Source organism: Calonectris borealis, chromosome 15, assembly GCF_964195595.1.
Source record: "Calonectris borealis chromosome 15, bCalBor7.hap1.2, whole genome shotgun sequence".
In the NCBI taxonomy this organism is placed as follows: Eukaryota; Metazoa; Chordata; class Aves; order Procellariiformes; family Procellariidae; genus Calonectris; species Calonectris borealis.
Window position 1 is genome coordinate 11387897 of NC_134326.1, and position 23561 is coordinate 11411457.

At 54.9% G+C, this 23561-nt stretch overlaps 1 protein-coding gene across 8 annotated transcripts in view; it reads left to right on the plus strand.

Moving 5' to 3' along the window:
* The window catches only part of LOC142088668 (proton-coupled amino acid transporter 1-like), a 32451-nt gene that overhangs the window by 7143 nt on the left and 1747 nt on the right, over window positions 1–23561 (plus strand). Inside the window, exons 3-11 of one of the 8 annotated variants that reach the window (XR_012675902.1) lie at window positions 309–399; window positions 1495–1583; window positions 1805–1900; window positions 2644–2728; window positions 4852–5070; window positions 5312–5410; window positions 6420–6514; window positions 6827–6993; window positions 13106–13261. Coding sequence is in view for 6 of the 8 variants with exons in the window: in XM_075164214.1 (XP_075020315.1) it covers window positions 309–399; window positions 1495–1583; window positions 1805–1900; window positions 2644–2728; window positions 4852–5070; window positions 5312–5410; window positions 6827–6993; window positions 16449–17001 (1399 nt within the window). In the remaining 2 variants the exon portion in view is untranslated. The other 7 variants (XM_075164215.1, XR_012675903.1, XM_075164216.1 and 4 more) reach the window with 7 other exon arrangements.

The following is a 23561-nucleotide window of genomic DNA, read 5'->3' on the forward strand; positions in this document are numbered from 1 at the left end:
CCCTTCAACTCAGAGACTTTCTTGTTGTGCAGCCCCTTGGTGCTGAGCTGTACTCGCGCTGGGTTTTGCCTCGAAGCCAATTCTGCAAATGCTCACCCAAAATCTGTTGAGTCTTTGCCTCCAGTCCTTCCTCAGTCCCACTGGGCTGAGCTGGGTTCAGGGGACAGGATCTGGACCTCAGTGTGCGTTTGCCACTGCAGCTCAGAGCGGCGCCTGGACCCTGAGCAGGATGAGCCGAGGGCTGAGACTGTGCGTGACCTGGGTGCGGGCGTCTGCTGATGGTCATCTCTGCATCTTCTCTCCCTCAGGTGGTACGAGACCCTGATCCACCTCCTGAAGGGGAATATTGGCACGGGGCTGCTGGGGCTGCCTCTGGCTGTGAAGAACGCTGGCATCCTGGTAAGGTGGCTCTCACCCTGCTGCTGCTTCTCGGTGCTCGGTGGCTTGCGAGCTTCTGCACCTTGGGCTCTGTGGCTTGCTTCGTTTGCTGCTGAGAGTGTCCTTGCCGCTGCTGCGTCGTGCTACCTGGTCTCGAGCTCAGCATGCAAGTCGGGGCTGCGGTTTCCTCTGCTGGGGTCAGGCAGGGTGCTGAGTCCATGCCCCTGCACCCAGCTGGGTGTTGCCTTCCTGGCCCCTGTGGCATCAGCCCCTTTCTCCGAAAATGCTCTGCTCGGGTGGCATCTCCTTGCCTTGTGGGTCCTGTGGGTGGCAGGTTCAGCATGACCTCCGCCTTCGTTTGTCCCAGCCGGTCCGTGCTGAGCATGCTGTGTGCCTCCTGAGGGTCCTACGAGCACAGCACGCATGTAACGAGCCCCATCAGTCAGCGGTTAAGGCTGGTGATGGGAGATGGCGGCGTGTTTCCCTCTGTGGGGTTTCACACGGGCTGGCCCAGCCTCGCAGCTCTGGCCGTGTCGAGGTCAGTGGACGCGATGCAGCTTTGCTGCCTGAGGGCTGAGGTCGCGCTCGGAGGTCAAACAGCAGCCCCCGGCCACTGTCACATCTCGCTGGCTTCTGTCCTGATGCTCAGCTCCTCTGTGTCTGTATCATGCCCCAGCGACCGCCGTCTGTGTGAGGGGTGGGGGCACCTCGCTGCTCTGCTCTGGGTTTCCTCGCCCAGCAATGCAGCGTTCCCATTGCTCAGATTGAAAAATAAAAAGAATTAAAAAAGAAAACTTCCTTCCTTTGTCCAGACCATGACGTCTTTGTCACCTGTATAATAGTGACATGCAAGGTAGTTTGAAAAACAATCCTGGAAGTGCTTTTCTACACCCAAACTGCCCCATCTTTTGCATCATTCCTGCCAAGCTCGTGGCTCTTTGTGGGGTTACTCGGTCCTGGGGGGCTGATTCCCAACATCAGCACCTGAGCTCAGGTTCAGCCTCCAGCGGTGTTTTGGCTCACCGAGCCCGTGGGGTTTTGTCTGGAAGTAAAACCCATTGTGCAGCTCTGTCTTTGGCCATCAGAGTGCAGCCTTCCCCCTCTCTTCCCCTGCAGTTGGGTCCTCTGAGCCTGCTGGTAATGGGAGTCGTGGCTGTGCACTGCATGGGCATCCTGGTGAAATGTGCCCATCACTTCTGCTACAGGTAAGGGACTTCTCAGCTCCTACGGTGCTTCCTTCCTTCCCAACAAGTCCTGTTGTTTTTCTGAAGTCTCCCAGCAGCAAGTTGCCCGTGTCAAAGCCTCAGTCAGGAACTGCTTCTGGACTTTTTCACAGGAACTGTTTTCCCATTAACGTAATTGTTTGCCTTGGGAACCAGCAGACAGGGCTGATGTGATGCTCCTTCTCTCTCTCTTCTCCGAACAGGTTCCAGAAGCAGTTTGTGGACTATGGGGGTGCCGTGATGTATGGGCTGGAGTCAACTCCCAGCACATGGCTGCGGACACATGCCGCCTGGGGAAGGTACCTGTGCCCCTGCCTTTAAGCCCAGCATGTGCTGCAGCTGGGGCAGAAGAGCCAGCTGGTCTCTGAGCTGTGTTGGCAGATGAGCACGAGTGACATAAAATGTTATTTGGCTCACCTGCCCTGAGTGCTCGATGTCCCCTGGGAGGTAACATGGAAGTCTTTGACCCAGTCCTGTCCCCAACCAGATGTGGCTTATACTAAAGGGGTGGGAGAAGTAAGTCTCCGCAGCATAACAAAGCGGTAAATAACACGTACTGCAGCGCTGGCCCATCTTGTTAGTCACTGAGCACATCTAATGGCTGCTCCCAGGGATGCTACCAGCCCTGTGGATGTCCCACATCACATTGTACAGATGTTGCATATAGATCACATCGCATATCAGAGGTTGGGAACATCCACCTATTCTTGTGCCCGGGGAGCATTGTCTCCAGCTGTGACAATTCAGCAGCAGACTGGAGATGCTAAACCCAAGGGGGTGACTTTCCTCCTGAGGGTGGTCCTGACCCTATGGAGGGGATGGGAGGGGGCGATCGGAGAGCCTGAGGTCTGCGAGGTTAGATGGAGATACGGTCCTCTTCCCTGAGCATTGCGGAGAAGTGACCTGGGCGTGCTCTGACCTGCACGCCTCAACCCCTGGGAAGAGCAGCATCGCCGCAGTGTTCAAGCGCAGCCCCAAGCTACCCAAGTGGGCTCTTATTTCTGTGTGGCCTGGCTAACAAACAGTCTTTTTTCTTTTCTAGGCGTGTAGTGGGACTTTTCCTGATCATCACCCAGTTGGGTTTTTGCTGCGTGTACTTCGTCTTTCTGGCTGACAATCTGAAACAGGTTAGACTTACTCCCTCCTTCGTGAGCAAGGGGAAGGCGAGAGGGGTGTGGAAGCGCTTGGGTTGTTCTTAGCTCCTGTGTCACGGCCCTGTTCTCCACCAAAGGTCTGCCTTTCCGTAGCTGATGCTGCTCAGGAAGGTACTGCTCCTCTGCCTGGGTATTTTGGAGGATCGGTTTTCCCGTTCAAACAGGGCAGGTTTGTCTGAGAGTCCCTGTGAGTTCGCTCCACGTGCAGAGGTGCTGGAGCCATCCGTCGCCCGGGGGAAGCGGGGGCTGTTCCTAGTGAGGGAAGGCAGGAGAGCGGTGACAGCAGAGGGACTGTGCCTTTGATGTCCTGCCCACCTCACTTAATTGGTTTATTGATACTCTCTGTAGATGGTAATGTATAGGTACCGGGATCTGCCGTGAACCTTTCTTCTCCCTTTCTCGGACACGTTTGCATTCGTTTCTTGCCTCATCTCGTGGCTCTGGAGCTTAATTACATCTTTAGGGAAAGAGTTTCCTTCTGCCAGGCGTCGGGAGGAAATAAACAGAAACCCTGAACCGCTTGGCTGGCTCCCGCGCTGTAAGGAACTGGGAATAACGAGTCCCTGTTCCCAGCCTCCACCAGCTCGATGCCTCGCAGGCACCGCTCAGTGTTGTTCCCCCGTGTGCTCCTGCTCTGCTCTTGCAGCGGTGGTCCAGTTGCTACCACCGCGGCCATGCCCTTCGCCAGCCCTTCCCTGATGCCCATCAGCTTTGGAGGTGGTTCCTGGGGGAGCGAGGGGGCTCTGCCAGTGGGTGGCAGAGGATGCACGGGCTCTGCCTCTGTTCCGGGAGCAGCACCTGAAGAGACTCCCTTCGTGCTGCCCCGCGGGATGGCTGGGAGGAGTAAATGGGTGAACGCCGGTGATCTGGTGCCAACAGCCCTGAGAGCAGGAGCGAGCAGGGTGCATGCATGGGGCTGGGCTGCTGCTGGCCCCCTGCTCCCTGCAAATGGCCCCTTGCTGCTGTTTCAAGGTGGGCTTCTTTCTGCTCGGCCCCTTGCAGCGGAGACTGAAGGCTGGCTCAAGCCACAAGGGAAATTTGCAAAAACCTGCAAATCCATTTCAGGCCACAGCTGGGAAACCCCTTGGCTTCAGTTTTGGAATTTTTTGGGTGGGGTGAGGGGAGTGTTCCTTGTTTCTTTTTGCAGTGGGGAATAGTGTGTTAGATGGGGAGCGATGGTGCAGGTGGTACCTTGGGCGAGGTGCTGCTGTGCTGAGCAGAGCTTTGGTTTGGAAAATGGCTTTGGAGCAAGCCACAGAGAGGCAGGGCAGGCCGGGGCTCGGAGGAGCACTGCCCCACGGGTGCGTGACTCTGCGCATCCTATGGATGCTGATTTGCACAGAAGCTCTTTAGCTTCTCTTCTGGGGCAGGACTTGCTCTGGAGCAGGTTAAATTAGTTTGCAGGCAGCCCTTTGCTGCCATGGACAGATGGCATCTGGTACCCAAACCAGCTTGGTCATGGTTGTATCGGTGATCCACAGCGTGCCCGTGCTCTTGGGAGGGATGGCTCAGCCACCTAGTTCCTCGGGCAGAACTGTCTCTAGAGGTGAGCACGAGGTCTGGAGTGCCTTTGGGATGAAAGACCCCAAGAAAAGGATGATTTCCCATGAAGAAAGCAAAGTTGGAGGCCAGCAGTAGGTTCCAGATGTCCTTGCATGGGAACAGGGTGCTGAGTTGCTGAAGGGATGCGTGATGTTGAGTGCAACGTGGTGCACCAAGAGGAAAAGGACCTTTGAGGAAATCGCACTTAATGCTTCTTTCCTCTCTTCTCAGCTGGCCACGTGGGCAGCACAAACCAACCTCTGCCCTCGGTGCGCTTGGCTGCTGGGTTCGTGTGCTCAGCGAGCCTGGGCTCGGGCAGGTTTTGCTGTCTCAGCTCAGATGCTGTAGCTAGTCCCACCTCTGCTGCTAGCAAGGTAACAGGGATTTGCTTTGAAACTACCTGAAAACCTGTGTTGCTTTGATTTTAATCAACTAGCTGTGTATGGAAGTGAGCTGATGGGGTAGTAGTCTGACCCACCTGGGATGGGCTGCCGAGATCCACGGCTGTCAGACCTGCGTGACTGGGTTCCTCAAGTCTTCCTGTGCTTCCCCAGGTCATATCTGCAGCAAACGGGACCACCAATGACTGCAGCTTGAACAGGACGGTGGTGATGACTCCCACCATGGACTCCCGGCTATACATGCTTTCCCTCCTGCCTTTTGTGGTGCTGCTCACGTTCATCCAGAATCTCAAGGTCCTGTCTGTCTTCTCCATGCTGGCCAACGTGGCCATGCTTGGCAGCCTCATCGTGATCTACCAGTACATCGTCAGGGTACGTGCGTACGCCTCCGCTCTGTCATTTCTGTGATGTCCCGTGTTTTGGCAGGTGGAGGGAGCTCGACAGTGGGGTGTTTGCATGCCGTGGGGTGCTGCTCGCTCCCTTGGGGCACGGTGGTTACCCTCTGCTCTGCAGGGCTTTCCCTGCAGCGTGGGGCTGTGACAGGGGGCGGTGGGAGCAGGCCAGGTCCTCTCCATCCTCCTCACATCTGAACTCTGCGTGGGCTTTTTTCCAGGACATTCCTGATCCCAGTCGCTTGCCTCTAGCAGCAGCCTGGAAGACCTACCCTCTGTTTTTTGGCACTGCGATCTTTGCTTTCGAAGGCATCGGGGTGGTAAGTCTTGGCGTGTGGCAGCGGGGCTGCCTGCACGGGAGGCTCAGCCCGTGCTCGGGCTTGCCGCAGCACCTGCTCTGCATTGCAGCTGTATTTGCAGATGAACTTCTCTGACGGTAGCCCAAATTCTGTATGATGTTGTTAGCTTTAGCCTCCAGGCTATCTCCTGGGTCAAACGCTGTTGCTTCCATCTGAGGCTGGAGGAGCACATGCTCCAAACCTCAGGAGGTTGGTTGCTGCTTTGAAGGTGGCTGTATCTGGCAGTAGATTGGGCTCTGCTGGGAATCGCACTGGCAGCTGCCGTTGGCTCTGCTGGCTGACCTGTGGACGAGGAATCGTCCTGACTCTTGTTACCAGGCTGGACCCTGAAGCTGCCTAAGTGGGAGGCCAAAAAACGTGACACAAAAAAATGTGGTCTCCCTTCGGCAGCCACGTGGCCCCAGCCTGCTGTGGGGCTGCATTTGCACGTGCCTCTCACACGGGATGCTGTAAATAGACTGGCTGTGTCTGTGAAAAAAGCTGGGTGGGTGGGTGGAGAGCTTAATGGCTCGCTAAGATGTTGTGGGTTGTTTCCGGGAGCTCCCTTCAAAGGAGGAAAAAATGTTTTCATCTCTTAATAGAAGCTGGCTGTGTAAACACAGGGCTGGAGAGGGCCAAATCCATTACAGGAGGAGTGTTTATCAAATGCTCTGCCCAGGGCAGAGGGCTCTTGCTGGCAGTGAGGCACAAATGCTCTCTTCCTCGCATGACCTGGAGGTGGAGAAGCAAGTAAAAGCTTTTCTGGTCCTGCCTCCTCACCAGCCCTGCCACTGCGTCTCTTCTTGAAATCCCTACAGCCAAGGACAGCTATAAAAATGTTTGCTGAAGTCCTATATTTGAAAGCAAGTGTTAGTAGTATAGAGGTGAGGGAATTGGCTCTGTCCTTCCTTTTTTTTTTTATTTTCCTGCCTGGTTGAAATCTGTCTGGACAAACTTGATAGGAGACGAGAAAGTGTCTTGGTCTTTCCAGGGTCTGCTGAGGAAAATAAGACAACGTATCATGATGGGCCTGTCCCAGCGGGCATGGCTGTGCTGCTTTGGGGTGCAGAGTGTCATGCAACCAAGGTATGGGGCGGATGGCACAGCCCCTGCCAAGGGGAGGGAGCAGGTCCCTTCCTTAAGGCAAGGGCGTGAGTGACCCTGCTGGGGACTTGCCATGCCAAGCGTGAAGGTCTCAAATGGGAGCACAGAAATCAGATCTCCCGTACAGTAGCTTTTTCAGCTGGGTTCTCCGGGCTCCACGTGTGTCCGTCCTGTCCCCTGGCATGGGGGGCTGTGCTTGGCCATGGGACTGCCCCTCCTGCTTTCCGGGGCTGAGGCGTATAGAGAAGGGGGGCAACCTGCTGCTCTGTCGTGATCCTCCTCCTCCTCTGCCAGGTGCTGCCTCTGGAAAACAAGATGAAGAACCCCCGGCAGTTCCCAGTCATCCTCTATGTGGGGATGACCATTGTCACCATCTTGTACATCAGCCTGAGCGTCCTGGGGTACCTGCGCTTCGGGGCGGACATTCAGGCCAGCATAACACTCAACCTGCCCAACTGCTGGTGAGTCCCCGTGGGGAGCCGAGGGGCTGGGGGCGAGGGAGGAGGGTCCTGGCCAGGGAGGAAGGAGAGGGGGCAGTGGGGGACGTCACTCCTTAGGAGAACGAATCTGGGTGGGCTTGGGGAAGGATCAACCATGCTGTAGCCAAACTGTCCAAAGGAGCTTGTTAAGGGTTGTCTCATGTACGGGGTGGTGAGGCTCATTGCTGCAGTGTCTGAGCTTGGTCTTGGCTCTGCAGCTCAGGCTGCTTTCTCGGGGTCCCTGGTGGTTCCTGCCTGGGGAGGTGCAGCTCCTGCCTTTTTCTTGGAGCCTTGCAGTGTCTTTTTGGGGGCTAAGCTAAGCTCTGGCTGGTTGAACACAACCCCCATGCGGCTGTATCAGAAGGTCGTTGAACAGTGCAAAAACTGCTTCTCTTCCCCAAATGAAGCACATGGAAAACTAAACCCGAAGCTGGGAGCTCCCAGAGGGGGTGAGATGTGACGTCTCCGTGTGTGGGCTGCATTCCTTGTTTGCAGCCCTGGAGCTCAAACTCCCACTCTTGGGCTCCGTGTTGTGCCTGGATGCAGCTCGGCTCGAGCCAGCACTTTGCCTGTGAGCGCTGGTGCCATGAGGATACCCCTTCCTTCCCATGGGGGCTGAGCTCTGCAGCTCCCTAAACCTGTCTGTCCTCCTCTGGGATCCGGCGAGGCCTCTTGCAGACATATATCCTGCAGACATACACGTGGCCTGAGCCTGTACCCCTGTAAAGGGGTTATTTCTCCTTTTGCTGGGGCTGGTGGCTGTTGCAGCAGCGGCCGGGCTGATGCAGGTCTGTCCCTGGGGGTGAGTGGTTGCTCGGTGTCACGGCTCTGTATTCATCCCGGAGGAGAAATGCAAGCAGTTTCTCCTGCCTTTGGGACAAGCAGTATGGAGCATACAAATATTGAGAACAAATGCCTTTTCCAACTTGCTCTGCTTGGGATTATTTGACAAGTCCTGAAAAAACTCATCTCTTGCTTCTGACGACAAGCTGCTTTGGGATGTCTGTGTGGCAGGACATGGTGCTGCCAGGTGAGCTGGAGAGAAGCTCCACTCTAGCAGAGGTACCGATTGCATGGCAGCATCTTCTGTGCCTTGGCGTGGAGCTGGGGCTGAGGGCTGGCTTTGATGCCACGAGGCTTCTTGGAAAGCCATCCTGCAGCAACACAATTTCTCTGGGTTTGCCTAGAAGCACTCTGAACTTCAACAGTTTCTCTTTGATGTCTCTGCTGGCTTGAAATCCTGCAAGAGACCAGAGTGAGAATCGGAGCTGGGGGTGCCTGTCCCCCTCCCCAGCCCATCCTCTCGGCTTTTAGCAGCTGCCCAACACTGTGCAGCGTGACTTGCTGCCTCTTCCCCACTGACGAAGTGGATTTGGGCAAGACTCAAATTTTGAGTAAGTGGTGGGTTTCCACATGCTGATCTTCTGGTGCTGCACAGCCGGGGCTCTGGAGAAAACAAGGATTTAAAAAAAACCTCGAACGTAGAGCCTGTTTTTACTTTAATTATTGCTAAGTGGGTTTCTTTCAACTTGAATGCATGGACTTTCATTCATGCTGGATCTGTATAGTGACTGAACTGCTGGATGTTGGTGTCGGCGTGGCAGAAGGTCCTGCTCCTGCTGAGAGCCTTGCCTTGTCCCCTGCAGGGGCTGGGAGCCCTGCCAGGTCTCTGCTCTCAGCGAGGAAGGATGGGACCAGTGGAAAAACGTGCTTGTGTTGTAGGGAGGTCTGAATCCCACCGTGCCAAGCACAGTAGGTGCGAATCCCATCAGCTCAGCAAGCTAAAGTGAGGTGTGGAGGGGATGAAATGCTACTGCTGCTCCTGAAGGTGGCAAGCAGGTCAGATCCAGGTCTTGGGCTCTGCAGGGCACCAGGTCACGCCACAGCCCGTAGCATCCGCTGACCTGTAATGCTGCCCGGGGGCTTCTGTGGGAAATCTCAGCTTTGTTTGCTCTAAAGGATGACGTTCCCTTAGAAGAAGGTAATGGGATTTCTGTGACTCACTAGGCTACAGAAAGATCCTATTTCAAATGCACATTTCTAGGAGTATCCACGCTTTCTGTCAAAGTACTTTTCTGAAAAAAACTGTAGGGTTTTTTTGGAAGCAGCGCCTGGGGAAGCCTGGTTGTGCACAGGGCTCCCGCAGGCTGCCTCTGGGGAAGGCGTGCTGCCGTGGTTTGACTCAGCAAGCAAAACGCTTCGGTGTTTGTGCATGTTGCTTCCTGGCAGAACATTCGATGGAGGCTGTAAATATTGGACTTGGAAATGGGTTATCTAAAGTAAGGGCTGGGATACTTGGGCTAAAGCCTCGACTACTGTATTCCCATGCGTTAAACTGTAGGTGATGGGTGAAGGCTTGCTCTTGAAATGAGTGTTTTGCCCACCCTGCTTTGCCTGCGGGTTTTCTCCCCAGCAGTAAAAGGCATTGGGCTGGAGAAGCTGGTCATAAGGGCTGTGGGTGGGGACTCATGAGGTTTGCCTGCAGTGTGGGAGACAAGGCGAGGATTGTGGCGGAGGTGCGGTATCCCTCCTTGGCTGTGGCCATCGCCCGGCGGTCTCTAGAATAGATTCGATGAACGTGTCGGGAATCGTTGAGTTACAGGATGACTAAGGACTTTTCCAGCCTCATTTCTGTATAACCACAGCTTCCTCAAATGAGGAGTGTGTCGGTTCCCAGTGCCCAGGTCTAACCACGGCCTCCAAAATACCGCACTGCTGTGCAGAAATCCCTCCTCGTGCCCTCGGAAGTGTTGCTTCACCCCACCGTCTGAAGAGTGAAGAAATGCTGTAGTGAGGGGGAAGATGTTTGGTTGCCTATGGCCAGTTGGAGGTAGGTAATGACAGAGCTTACGGTCAAAGGAGGGTATGCCATTTCTTGCAGCTTGTTGGGATGGCCTGGCGTGGGTCTCGGGGTTAAGCAGGTGGTTGCTGTGGTTGGCAGAGCAGTGCCTCTCCAGGGCCCTGTGTGGACCCGTGTCTTCTGTGGGTCAAGGCTAGTGCTTGAGCTCTTCCTCTTCTTGATATTTAAAATGCCCTTTGAGCTTGTTGTCCTGGTTCCTGACCTGTACAGGATTGGTACCCAACGTTCTTCTGTACCTTTTTTAATAACATCTCTTAGTCATGGATTGCCCTGGAGCGCTTTATGGCTTTACAGCATCACTTATCTGAAAATACAAGGATAAGATATGCAGGTCTTGGGGTAGGCGGCTCAAGGCTACTGTGCACTCAAGTCACGTGTGGCTGAGTGGGTGCACTCTGGACTCTGTGATAGCTTTGTCTTTAGTTTTCCTGTGGAATCACAGGATAATTTAGATTGGAGAGGGCATCATGAGATCATCGGGTCCGCTCACCTGCTCAAAGCAGGACCAACTTAAATTTTGAATATCAGTAAGGAGGGACATTCCCCACCTCTCCAGGCCCTTGTTCTGGTGCTTAACTACTCTTTTGGGATGCAGCTCTGTCCCATTGCCCCTGGTTCTTTGCTGTGCGACTCCGAGAAGAGCCTGTCTCTGTCTTCTCCATGCCCTCCTATTAGGTAGCTGAAGACAGTAATAACATCCCCCTTAACCTTCTCTTCATGCTGAACGAGCCCAGGTCTCGCAGCCTCTCCTCGTTTGTCATATGCTCCAGCCCCAACTATCCTAGCAGCCTCCACTCGACCTGCTCTGGTAGGTTAATGTCTGTCCTGGGAGTCCCAAGACTGGACACAATACTCAAGACGCAGCTTCACAAGCCCCAAACAGGGGAGCAATCCCTACCCTTAACCTGCTGGCTATGCTTTTGCTAACACAGCCCGGTATGTGATTGACCTTAATCACTATAAGGTCCTGCTGCTGGCTCATGTTCAGTTTGCTGCCCACTGAGACCTCCAGGTCCTGTTCTCCTGGACAGATGGGAAGCTGGGCCCCAGCCCTTCCCATGTGTGGGATTTTGTGTTTGCATTTGAACCTGGCCCATGCCACCACATTTAGGTTCTATTCCAAGGTGTTTGGCTGTTCCCTCCAATTCGGTGTTGTTGGGAACTTGCTGAGAGCGTGCTCTGGGTCGCTGAGAGCTCATCCAGGTCACTGATGAGGGTATTTCCATGATTGCCCCTTGGCAAATCCCCGCTGGCTGTTCATCCTGTCCAATATGTGCCTGGAAATGGATGCCGGGAGGACTTAGCCCACACTTTCCTGGGGATCGAGGTGAGGCTGATTGGCCTGTAGCTTCCCTCATCCTTCCTGAAGGTGGATACGATTCTTCTTCCCAGGCAGTGGGACTTCTCCCTGATCACCCTGCTCTTTTAAAGATGATAAAGTGGCTTCAGGCTGATGTTGCCCACAACCTTGAATACATCTGATCTGGTCCCATGAACTTGTGTAACATCCCATTCGCTTAGGTGATCCCCAACTCCATCCTCCGCTATTATGGGAAGTGTTTGACTCCACCAGACTGTGCCACTAGTGTTCGAAGTAGTCTTGCATGTAAATACTTGGGATTCTCTGGTTTGAGACTGTTGTTGTAGCAGCTGGATGCTGAGAGCCAACATACAGAGGGACACTGGCACACTTTGGGGCACTTACCAAAGGAGGTAAAGGGATATAAGAAGGCAGGAGGAGCCAGATACCTTCCTCAGCTTGGATCTACTTCATATTTACCCAAGTGGTATGGCCAGGACCCATGTTTCCTGCTTGGTCAGCATGTCTTGAGTTGGGGAACGGGTAGGACCATATGTGATGTAACTAGATATCGCTTCTTTTTTAGAGAGGTTTGTTCTGGTGTCAGGGAGCTCAGAACAGAGATGAGGCTGGGAGGTGGCTTTTTGGCCACCTGCAACAGGCTCTCTCCCGCAGCCACGCTTGCCCCACTGCTGCGTCGTTGTAGGATCTGGGATGTGGTGAGATCTGACTCAGGGTGAGCCTTAGGTGCTGTTTGCAGCCTGTCTGTCCTCTGTCTTCCTTCTGCTCAGCCCAAATTGCTCTTTTAACTGTTGTCCCCCCAAACATGCATTATGCAGCATTCCAAAAATAGCTGCTCTTTTTTGTTTTATGGAGGAGGTTGAGTTGCAGGTGGTGGCATTTGCATCGCATTTGTGTTGTAAGCCCAGATTTATCCCAGTGGTGCTGTCCTCTTCCCCCTACTCAGAAGCCAAGCAGTAATCAAAATCTGTAAAGTATTCATGACTGCAGCTGATAAGCCTCTGTAAAGGTGTTCTTCATCTCCTGTTTTAAGATGGAGAATAAAATCTGGCTGGTTACAAGTCGGAGAAAAGGAGCTTTTTTTTTGTCCTTCAGCTTAGAGGCTGGATTTTGTTAGTAAAGGTCAGGGTGAGGAACCTCTGGGATGGGTGATGGGTACAACTTCATTCTGGGTCACTGGTCAAAAGTTGGGATTGCAGGCTCCTGGCTGTACCAGAGCTGTAGGATATTTGGGTGTGGTCTGTGTGGAGTGATCATGGAGAAGGCCACCCTGTGTCACTGCAGACCTTGCAGAGTCCAGCCTGGTCAAGTGGAGAGGGTGGTACGGAGCCTGTATCCCTCTGTAGGGAGTGAGGTCCCTGGAGGACTCATTACTTTGTGCTGCACACGTGAGCATCTAGAAATGTAGGTAGGTGCCTTAACTTGTCGAGGAACAAGTTAGGCTCCTTGTCCCTTGGCCAAGGACACATCAGCTTTCCCTGTGCCTTCGAATGAGTTAGGAGCAGGACAGTGGTTTGTTGGTTTTGGTTTGTTTTTTTTTTTCCCCAAATAGATCTCAATATCTGTGCCCACGAGTTTTCCCAAGGGGAAGCAGCACTTGAGAGGCTGCTGGCCCAACTCCTGGCCTGATGATTCCTTACGCAAAGCCAGGACTAAAACCTCTGATTAGGTGTGGGGGCATGTGTTGCCGCGGTTTGGAGGTTGCGCTGTCTCCTTGCTATCTCTTGCCCAAGAAAGGTCTCTGTGGGTTGAATGCATCACCCCTAATTTTCCAGGAGAGTGTTCAGGAGGGGAGACCGTTGGGACACAGAAGTCCTTCTTGGCAGAGCGCTCCCCTTCTGCTTTCTGCCGATGATGCTCTGGGGGCTGGAGCAAGAGCGTGCCTCACTGGGTCTCCTCCTTCTTGTTTGCAGGCTGTACCAAGCCGTCAAGCTGCTCTTCTCCTTCGGGATTTTCTTCACGTACGCCGTGCAGTTCTACGTGCCCGCCGAGATCATCATCCCTCCCCTTGTCGCCCGGGTGTCGGAGCGCTGGGGCTGGCTGGTCAACCTCCTCCTCAGGGTGGCCCTGGTTGGCGTGACCTGTGAGTAGAAAGCAGCCTGTCCTAGTTCCCCTACAAGGATGTGGCACCTCTGTCCCACCATGGGCTGGCGGTGCTGAGAGCCTCTTTGGCCCTCGCCTTGCTGCCTCTGGCCCTGCTACTAAAGCCCTCACAGGGCTAAAGCAGGGAGCCTCTTGGACCTTGCTGATGCAAGCCAGTGGGCCAAGGTGGCCTCCAAGGAGCAGCAGCAGTGGTCCTCTGCCCCTTCTGTACGGGACTGGTCTCTGTGGAGGAGTAGTAAACTTCCCACATCATTTGGAGGTGGCAGATCCCCGTGGAGCCTTGGGCCTGGGATCCCCCTGATGGCACTTTTGAGGGCCATCGAGTCCCATCAAGCTTTGTATGAAACACTCCCAGCACCTGGTCCAGTGCCTCCCAGCCCCGACTGGAGGCTGTTTTCCATAGGCAGCGTGCAGCCAGGCTCCTCCTGCCTGCGTGATGGGGGCACGGCTGCAAAGGGGTCGCTGACCACGAGGGAAGGGGTGTTCCTGTACACGCACACGTTTATTGCAGCAGAAGACAACTGAAAATAGCACACGACCCATAAGCAAAGCCCCAACGTGCCCGTGGCCACAGGGCAGGTCTGGCTGGATCAGCCCCAAGTGGTTCCCTTTCCCTTGACAGTGTTTGGTGCCTGCAGTGAGGCTATGGTGGAACAGGCTGCCGGGCCCAAGCCTGGTGGACCTTCGGGAAAGGTGTGGAGCAAATCAGGTGCAGGAGTATTGGATTTTGGCTGGCTTGATTCCTGAAGACTAAATTCTTGCTGTTGTCAGCACAGCTGAGATGCTTGACTGAGCTCCCAGGCGTCATCTGCTGAAAAAGAGCTTTTCTCCATGGCTTGACGCTGCTGATGCACCAGAGTTGAGCATCAGGAAACTGGCCCCGTGTCCCAGCTGGCTTTCATTTGGGTTTGAGAGGAGCATAGTGCTAACTTGAGGGCGGTGGAGGTGGCTGAGAGCAGGGTACTGCTGGTTTCTGGGCTCTCGCTAATGATGGACCAGAAGCACTGCATTAACAGAGGTGGCCAAGGCCCTATCTCCTCCATGCTGTGTTCCTGAAGCGTGCTCTGCCTCGACGCCCGCGGCTGGAGGGACGGTGCAGGGATGAAATCCTGCTGTGCTGGACCATGTGCTCCAGCCACCCCAGTGCTGTGGTCGGGCTCGGAGCCTGCCTGCGGGATGGGAGCCTCTCCCGGGGGGCACTGGGGTGTGCCTGGCCAGGGGACCGAAGGCTTGGAGTCATGGGATGGCGTTAGGCACTGACAGTGGCTGCACCCTCCCGTTTGGGGGTAGGGAGGCAGCGGAGGTGTTGGTGGAAGGATGCTGGTTCCGTTGTACCTCCTCCCCTTACCTTTGCGTGCAAGAGATCGCTGTGGCTGTTGGTGAGGATAAAAGCAATTAGGGGGGTTGCATGAATATTCATCGGATGATTATGTGGCCGCAGAACAAGCCCGCATCATGGCTTTGGCTTCCAACGAGAGGATGCAATTTGGTGTATGGGTGTCTTTTAAGCTTAGACTTCAAAACCAGCACGCTTAAACACCCTTTGAATTAATACCTGCGGAAAGCACGACCGTTGCCCCTGGAGGCTGAGGACTGCAGCTGGTGCTTCAGTTCTGCTTGTTTTAGAGGGGGTTAATAATTTTGTTTACTCTGAGCCCAAAGAGTGGTGTGGGGTGGGCTGAGGATGCTGTTAGAGGACGGCAGCTCTGCTCTCCCCGCGGGCTGCCGGACGAGGGAGGCAGCTCGCAGCAGAGACCTGGCAGAGCACATCTTTGCTGTGTGCAGGGCTGAGCCCCAGGATAAGCTTCCTCCAGGTCAGCTCAGCGGAGACCTTTGCTGCTGTGCCCCATGGTAGGGTGACAGTTCGTCTCTAGGCTTATCCAGCTGACAGCAGGGATGGGGTGGTGGTGATGTGCAGGAGCATCTCCTGTTTGTGTCTCTGCCTGCTGTCTATCTCCTGAGCCTTCCATCTCCTGCAGTGCTGTGGGCGATCTTTGGCTCAGGGAGGCTCCAACAGCCTCTCTTGCCTGCAGCCGATTGCCAGGGAGCGAACGAATCCCTCCGGTAAGGAGCCCTGAGATGCCCCTTCTCCACCGAGGCTGTAGCTGCCACGGTTCTAGTTGTCTCCTATTTCTAAGCGGAGCTTTCAAAGCAATAAGCCAATTTATTTCTCTTGGTCACTTTGATGAAGTGCTGTAGTCTGCTTTGCTTGCAGAGAATCTTCTTCTCTTGTGCAAAGTTCTGGTTGCCTTTTCCTCAGGCTTTCTTTGACCAAAAAGCAGCAGTGATGCTCTCGAGTGCCGAGGCTGCCGTGGATGGGGAGCTCACTCGGTGCGTGAGCGTGCCCAGGGGCACCGTTCCCAGCTGCAAAGCGGGACCTTGCTCATCCTTTATTTTAAATCTGCTCCCCAAATGCCGACACTGTGGTGCCCCAAGAGGAGCCCAGAGGTGGTGGTGGCTGTGGGCTGGTTGGAAAGAGAAGGCACCATCCCTCCATCCTCCCCTGGCTCCGAGCAGGAGGAGGGGGAGCAGGAATATGCCGGAGTTTGCACCGCTAAGTGCGAGCTGTCAGAAATCTCCCAGGGGGATTTTCCTTGGCTGCAGTTTTTACCTAACAAATGTTCTCCCTCGGGCTGCGCCGTGGGCGCTCTGCTGCTGGAGCAGCTCTAAACGCCTGCAAACCACACGGGTTTATTTGGGGTGGGGGGAGATGGCTTTTTCCTCCCGTCTCCTGCTTTTATGGGGTTTCTGAGGCTTTACGGCTCCCCAGGTGTGCGGAGCAGGAGTGCTGGCTCTCACAAGGGGGCTGAGGGTGCCGGCAGCCGCTCTTCTGCCAGCGGCATCTGTTTGCTGGGGCACTGGTCCTGCTCAGCCCTGGAGCTCACCGCAGCGGTGCCCAGGGCAACAAAAAGGGTTTGGTCTGTGTGCTGCACTTCGTTAACTCAATGCAATGGCTTAATTGCTTGTTGGGGAGGAGTTGCTGGAAAACATGCAGCCAAGTCTTCAAAGCTCTTGTGTCAGGGAAAAGGGCAGAGGTATGATTTGAGCAGATGGCATCCCGGCGGTGGGTTTTTGCTTGCTTTGACTCAGGGGAGGAGGGTCTCTGCCGTCTGGGAGCCGGCAGCATTGACATTGTGTTTGCTCCTTCTCCAGGCGTGCTGGCCATCCTCATCCCGCGCCTGGACATCGTCATCTCGCTGGTGGGCTCCATCAGCAGCAGCGCCCTGGCTCTCATCTTCCCCCCGCTGCTGGAGATCGCCACCTACTATGCAGAAGGCATGCACCCCCTCATCATTGCCAAGGACATCGCCATCAGCCTCTTTGGCTTCGTGGGCTTCGTGGTGGGGACGTACGAGGCGCTGGTGGAGCTGGCAGCACCCGCTGCCACTGTTGTGAACACCACCAGTACCATGGTGCAGTGACGGTCCCCTGCCCCGCCGGCCCCTCTGGATGCCGTGCTGGGGGCACACGGGCACCGGGCGCTGCTGGTCCCCTGGGGTCTCCTCTCTCCTCTGGGGAAACGTGGTGGGTTTGGTCTGCGAGAGGACGGGGCTGCCCTCCATCACAGCTGCCCGTCTCCAGCTGCAGCAGGGTCCTGTGCTGGGCTCTGGCTGGGGAGGTGGGATCCGGCTTGGGGCTGGGGCAGTGCCTTCCTCAGGGGCTTTTTGGGCAAGTGATAAAGCCCCCTCGGCACCTGTGTAAATAGTCACTTTGAGAGGTGAGGAATCCTGGGGATGTAAATTTTGATTTTATTTTATTTTTTTAAATCCCAACCTTTCCGTATTTCCCCCGTCCCTTCAGTCAGGGCGGGAAACAGGGACTGCTCTTTTTTGTGCCAGTTTTTTTTTGTGCCCCTCAGCACTTTATTTTTACAGCAACAGAGAAACCTCAGCTCAGGTTGGAGAGCGTGGAGCTGCCTCCTCACCCCAGCCTTGTGGGGAGGGCGGGCAGAGCACCCCAGGACCCCCAGCTCTCCCACGGTGGGATCCCCAGACATGGGCATTGGCTCCTGCCATGCTCCGGCTGTTTCCAGCCGCCTCGGGGGCTGAGCAGGGCCTGGAGCTGGGCACCAGGCGTGGTACCTCCCTGGCCTGGGAGGGTTTGTTGAACCCTGGCCCACGCTTTCAGTAGTGACACTTCTTTTTCCCCATCTAGCGCACATACATAACGCGTGGCTTTCGCAAGCGTTAGAGAACCGAGGCGTGCGGGGAGCAAATGGGCTCTGCCATAACGAGGGTCCAAGCCGGTCACCTTCGGCTGGGAGCCCTCTCCCTGTGCGGGATGGGGTGTCCCCAGGGGTCACCACATGCTGCCCGCACGCTGCAAAAATACATCGCCTTGTTTACAGTGCCCGACCTGGCCCCGGCACGCTCCGGCTGCCTCTGTGGGCTGGTACTGAATGTCAAATCACACACAAAAAACCCATAATTTTTTTTTTAACCCTTTCTCTCCTGGTCCTACTCCCTCTGCATCCTCTGCCTCCACCCCAGCTCCTGTCCTCTGGTAGGATGCAGCTTTCTGGTGCTTCTCCCTGTTGCTTTTTGCGCTGTGGCTGGTGCATGCCTGGGGGGGACGGTCCCCGCTACGCTGCTGCTTTCCTTCCTCTCAGTGAGCCCAGCTTCCTCCCTAGAGTTTCCTTGCCTTTCTGCTGGATTTCTTTTTTTTAAGTCAAGAGAGCAGTACATCCTCCATGGGATGTCTTTTCCTAGCGGTGCAATAAGTTTTTGGCTGAGCCACCCCTCTGCAACCCCGTGTCTGGGCCAAACTCCTCCCTGCTAATGCAGCATCTCCCAAATGCCGGCAGCGCGGTGGCTTCCTTCGGAGAGCCTTCATCCCCGCATCCCGCTGCAGCCGTGTGTCCTTGGGCGTGGGCAAAGGCTGCTGGCGGTGGTGGGAAAGGAGTGCGAATATAGCACTGGCGGGCTGCGTTCCCATCTTTGATGGAGGAGGAGTGAGGCTTGGGGTTATTTTCGGTGTTTGGCCCGCTTCTGGGAGGAAAGGCTGTGCAGAGCGGTGTCCCTGCAGCCTGCCTGCTCGACGTGTGGTGTTTCAGTGTCTTGCACTGTGTCCCTTTTGCTGGCTCTGCTTTGGGTGCCCGATGCCGGTACGTGGACCCACGGCCAGCTGTGGGGTGGGTCTGTGCCACGTCGCTGCTCCTCTCCCGCCCCTTGCCTGCTCACTGCGTCTCAGGGCTCACCTCGTCTCCTCCAAGTCTGTGCTGGTGAAGGTTTCGGCATGCTCCGGCGTTGCTTGGTTATGGGCAGAGCAAAGCTTTAAGTCAAATCCTCCACCTGGAGGACACCGTGGGGGTAGAGAGCAAACACCCAGGTCTGGGAGGGGGCTCTAGGGCACGCTGCGGACGGGAAAAGTGCAATATTCACGTCCATCGCTGTGTACTGACCCCGGCGTGGCCCTTGGGGGTTGGGTTTGGGCGCAGAAATGTCACCCTCGGCAGAGGAGGGCATGCTGTGAGTAGCAGGGGACATCTGATGCTTGCCCCCAGCTCTGTCGGTACCCCACAAGAAGGCTGGCCGTGTTTTGGGGGACAGCTGTGTGACAGGGCCTGTCCCCAGCATGGCACTGGGCATCGGTGGGTTTGCTGGCAGGGCACGTAGCATCCAATTCACTTTGCAATCAGCAGTGATTTCTCATTTCCCAGGAGACTGGGAGATCACAGCAGCATTAAACGTTTTTTTTGCAGTTCTTCACTTTTATCGGGGTGAGCAGGGGGTGTTCAGAGATGGGGCCAGACGTGCCAGTGGGGCACGTGGCGTGAGGGGCTCTGCGGAGCCAGGAGGACCTACACAGGACCCGATGGACACGAAAAACTTGACACTTCTGTATCGTAGGCTGCTCTGTAACCAAGGAAATTGTCTGTGTAAATACAGAAATGATTAATGTACATGTCTCGTGGCTATGGATATTGTCAGCGTACAGCGCGTGTAGCTGCCCAGTGGAAGAGCTGGTGCTGCACCTGAATCATGTATCTTACCTTAATCAATAAATACGATCTATTTTTTATGTGAAAGGGCTCTGGGGTGTGAGATGGGGGTTTATCTTCCATGAGGCAGCTGTAAAACTACGTGGCAGAGCCATGTAGGAGGAGCAGGTCTGGGGGTCTCCAAGGGGGAACCTCACTGTGCTGGGCTGGATGGGGGAGCGGTGCGGCATTAACACCAGTGGGCTTGCTACAACTTTTGGGACTCGTCTCTTTGGGTTTTTTTTTCTTTTTTTAATTCTTTTTGCAAATACCACCCAAATACAAGGGCTTGGGTAGGAAGGGACATGTGTGGGAGAGCAGGAGACCTGGAGCCCAGCAGGCAGCCGGGGTCAGACCCTGTGCTTTTCCCACCCCCGCAGCAGCATACAAGAATTCCCCTTCTGCTGAGGATTTCAAATAAAAGTGTTTCAGCTTTGCTGCTCTGAAAATTAGAATTTTTCTTCTGAACGCATTTGTGCAAGTAGGTTGTGGCCCGAGCCTTTATCGACTCGCTGGGCTTGGCTCTCCTCTCTGCCCCACCAAAGCTGTGCCTTGGCTTCTTGGCTGTGTCCTGGGACCCAGCAGCCTGGTTTATGCCGCAAGTGGGGCTGCAGCTGAAAAAAGAGCCTGGCATGTGCCGATGGCAGCAGCATGGTGGATGCCGAGCTGCTGCGGATCCGCCCGAGAGATCAAAGGAGCAAAAGCCAGCCCACGCTGGGAGACGGCCGGGTGCCGCCAGCATCGCTGCAGCTCGGCTTATCCTTGCATTGCTGAATAATTCATGCCATTGCAGCGGGGCTGTTTGGGAAATCAGTGCTAAAAAAAGTTAATCTCTTGAAGCTGTGGCAGGAAAGTCTCCTTAAAGTATGCAGACTGATGGGGAGTGTGGTCCCCAGAGGGGGATCCGGGGCCCCCTGAACCCCAGGGCGGGAGGAGCGGCTGAGCACAGGCAGCTCCTGGTGGCTGGGGTATTTCTGACCGTGGAGAGTCACCATGGCCGCATCCACAGCCATCCTTTCTTCCAAGGCTTGAGCGCTGCAGGGCTGCACCCATTGCATGAAGTGGCTTTGCTGAGGCTGCCCCTTCCCAGGTGTCACTTAGCAAAGCATCGTCTCTGTTGCCCTTGCCCTCCCCTGTGCTGTGGCTGCCAGCCAAGGCGACCCCGGGGAGTTAAAAGTCAAAAAGTCTAAAGGAAAATATCGTCACTGGTTTTTACACTGCTTCTGATGCTGGGAAGAATAATGTGGGTTTGCCTTATGGGAAAAAGTGGTGCATGTTGCTGAGAAACTGCGGCACCCTTGGAGCAAGGGTGGGAAGCTGGCAGGGTGACAGCCTGCCCAGACCCCTCGGAAACCTGCCCTGACCCTGAGCCAGCAGCAGTGCTGGGTCCCCGCTGCAATACCACTCATGCCAGGGCTCATGCCATTCCGCTCTGCTGAAAATGCCAGAGAGGCAAGGCAGAAACTGGTTTATGAGCAGGAAACAGGAGCAGAGCAGGTGAACCCCATCTTTTCCTTCCGCCATAAGAAAATGCTGCTCCCCCAGCAAGCCCAGGGGTGGCAACCTACTCTTCACAACGTCCCATCAGCACGCAGGGGATGAGCCTGCTATGGGCACCTGGCTGCATTTAGTGTTTTATTAAAAATAGCCACAGGGAACTGCAAAGCTCACAAGCCCATCCCGGCAGAGGAAAGCTGGGTTGGGGACCTGCACAGGTGCAGCCAAGTGTTCCCTCCCCTGGCTTTAATTTGGGATTAAGCCCAGCTGTGGTGGGGTAACAGGGCTGGGTGGGAGGTCTGGCCATGCCAGGTGATGCTCGTCCCGCAGCCGGCAGTTCAGGCAGGAGGGAGGCTATCCTGCTGTTCGCTTCTCAGCCTCTCTGCGTGGTGGGTCCCCCTCCAGCCAGCAGGTAGGACGCTGAGGTATCCCTGGGGTGTTTCAGGGGGTGGGGGGAGTCGCTTGGGACGCGGAGCTGCTGGGACAGCAAAAATGTTGCATGGTTGGACCGGGGGTTTGGAGCAGGATGCTGTGTGCTGTACTGGTGGGTTTCCCTTCTCCTGCTGCTCCTGCCCAGAGGCAGCCCCATTCCAGGGCTTGGCAGAGATGTTGCTGTGCTCTGTCTGCAAAGTGCTTTAGGGCTGTAGGGTGGTAGGTCTCTCCTCCAACCTTCTCCAGCCTGAAGCAACTCTTGGAATTACAAAAGAAGCTGTTTTTACTCTCCCATCTTCCCCCGGATCTCTCCTGTGTTTCTCCACACAACCCGCTGATGTCTGAGCTTAGAAACACTGTGCCCAAATTAATGTGCAGGGATTAATGTGCTCTTTTAGGATAAAGGTGTTGAGAGGGATTTATCAAGTAAAACCAAACAGCTAAAATATTGGTCCTAATTCAAGCAGGGACTGGTTTCTGCTGGGCAGAGCTGGCTCTCAGAGGAGGAGGCTGTATTCCCTTGCAAACCTCAGGGTAACTCAGCTTCTGGGCCAGCCGGCTGTTTGTGCCCTTTCTTGTGTGCCCTCCCCCAGTGCAGCACTAAGGCACCCAGCAGTGAGAGAAAGCCAACAAGTTGAGGCTTGGGTCAGCAAGCGCTGGGGGAGTGGTTTCTGGGATGGGGTTGGTGGGAAGTATAGTACTGGTGATGCTGGGGGCTGTGGGGGTGTGGTGGGTACTTAAGACTTGGCAAAACCCCATCACTGGTGCCTGGGAGTGCTGCTGTATGGAAGGGTCCTGCTGAACCTCCCAGGCAAAACCCTGGCGTGTTCCTAGCGCTGCTGCAGCAAAAATGCAATGAGAGCATTTCAAGAAATGACTTTTGTTTTATTCCGGTCTGGGGAGAATGAGCAAACAGGAGATTTCACATGTCTTTGCTCTTAGGAGCAATAAATGAGGAACAGGTAAACTGGGGCTGCATGAATTTACCGTGAAGGCTGTCCCACCCCGTCGGCTATAGGTGCTTGGCAGCCACAGGGGGAGAACCTGGCTGGGAAGGAGGTCTGGGGACACTGAAGCAAACCTCTGTGTGCTCCCACCTACTGCACTCAAACAGTGGTTCAGGGCTCCCAGATGATGCTCTGGTCCTTGTTGTGAGCAAGAAATTGCATGATCTCCCCTCCTACCACCGTGTGTTAGTGTTCCCGCTTGTATTGCCAGTATTTCCGTTCAACTGCTGTATAATACACTTACAGACACGCAGGACGGGCTGATACCCACCAGCATGCTGCTCCCTCGCTCTAGCCTAGCATGCTGGCATCTTCCCGACAGGGCTGTTGAATAACTGAGTGTTTTGCTATTATTTCTCCCTTGCCATCTGGGCGATGGCATAACTGCTGGGTGCTCATGTGCAGCCAACATATATGTATCTCTGGGCAAAGTGTGGTAAGGGAAAAGTAAGAAGGTGCTCTTCCTGCGTGACTCTCTGAGGACCTTCGGAAGAGGTGTCTCGCCCTCCTAGCTGCTGCCACCAGCTGAGCATGAGGCCTTGTGTCGTGCTGCGGGGCGAGCAGGCTGCAATAGCAACGGGAAAGGACAGCAAAGAGGGTTGGGGCAGGTTATCTGGGGTCAAAATACCTGGTTCCATCTCTGCAAACAGGATTTTGTGCTTACAACCTCTCGTTTCCTTGTTGTCGTGCTTCTGCTGCAGAAGAACAAATAGTACAGGATTAGAAGGGAGCTTTGCCAAAATGACACGTGGATCTGTGTGTAGGCCAGCTGTGGCTTAGGCTCACGGATGCAAAGCAGAGTTTGGCTATCAGTGAGGAAGAGAGATGAGAAGTGGGACACTGGGCTCTGTTTGCTAAATCTAGGATGAAGTAATTTCACCTGAAATTTTCACAGTTGGTGTCTCTTTTTGAAGAGAAGAGTGAACTTGCCTTTTATTAAAAAGCAAGGAAGATGCTCATGTCCTGGCTGAAATCGGTGTGAAGTCTCAACATCTTTGGACCACAGATCCATCCCCTCTTGGGTTAACCCCAGAACTACCTTCTACTTCATACATACAGATATGTATGTGTGCGTGTGTGTAAATGTAAATATGTGTGTGTATGTTTTCGGTTTTGTTTTTGCTTTTGTAAGCAAATACCAAAAAGCAAGCTCTCTCTGGGCTGTTGGTGGCATTGCATTCACCAAAAGGCCAGAAGTTGCAGGATGACCCAAACTTTACCTGCCACTAGGTATGGCACAGCAAAGGCTTGCTGTTCGCACAGTACATGGGAGTACCTGGTGCCACGTGTGCCTGCTGTGTGAATGCATGCAGAGCGTGTGACAGTGTCACTATTGAGAGTCACAGAAGA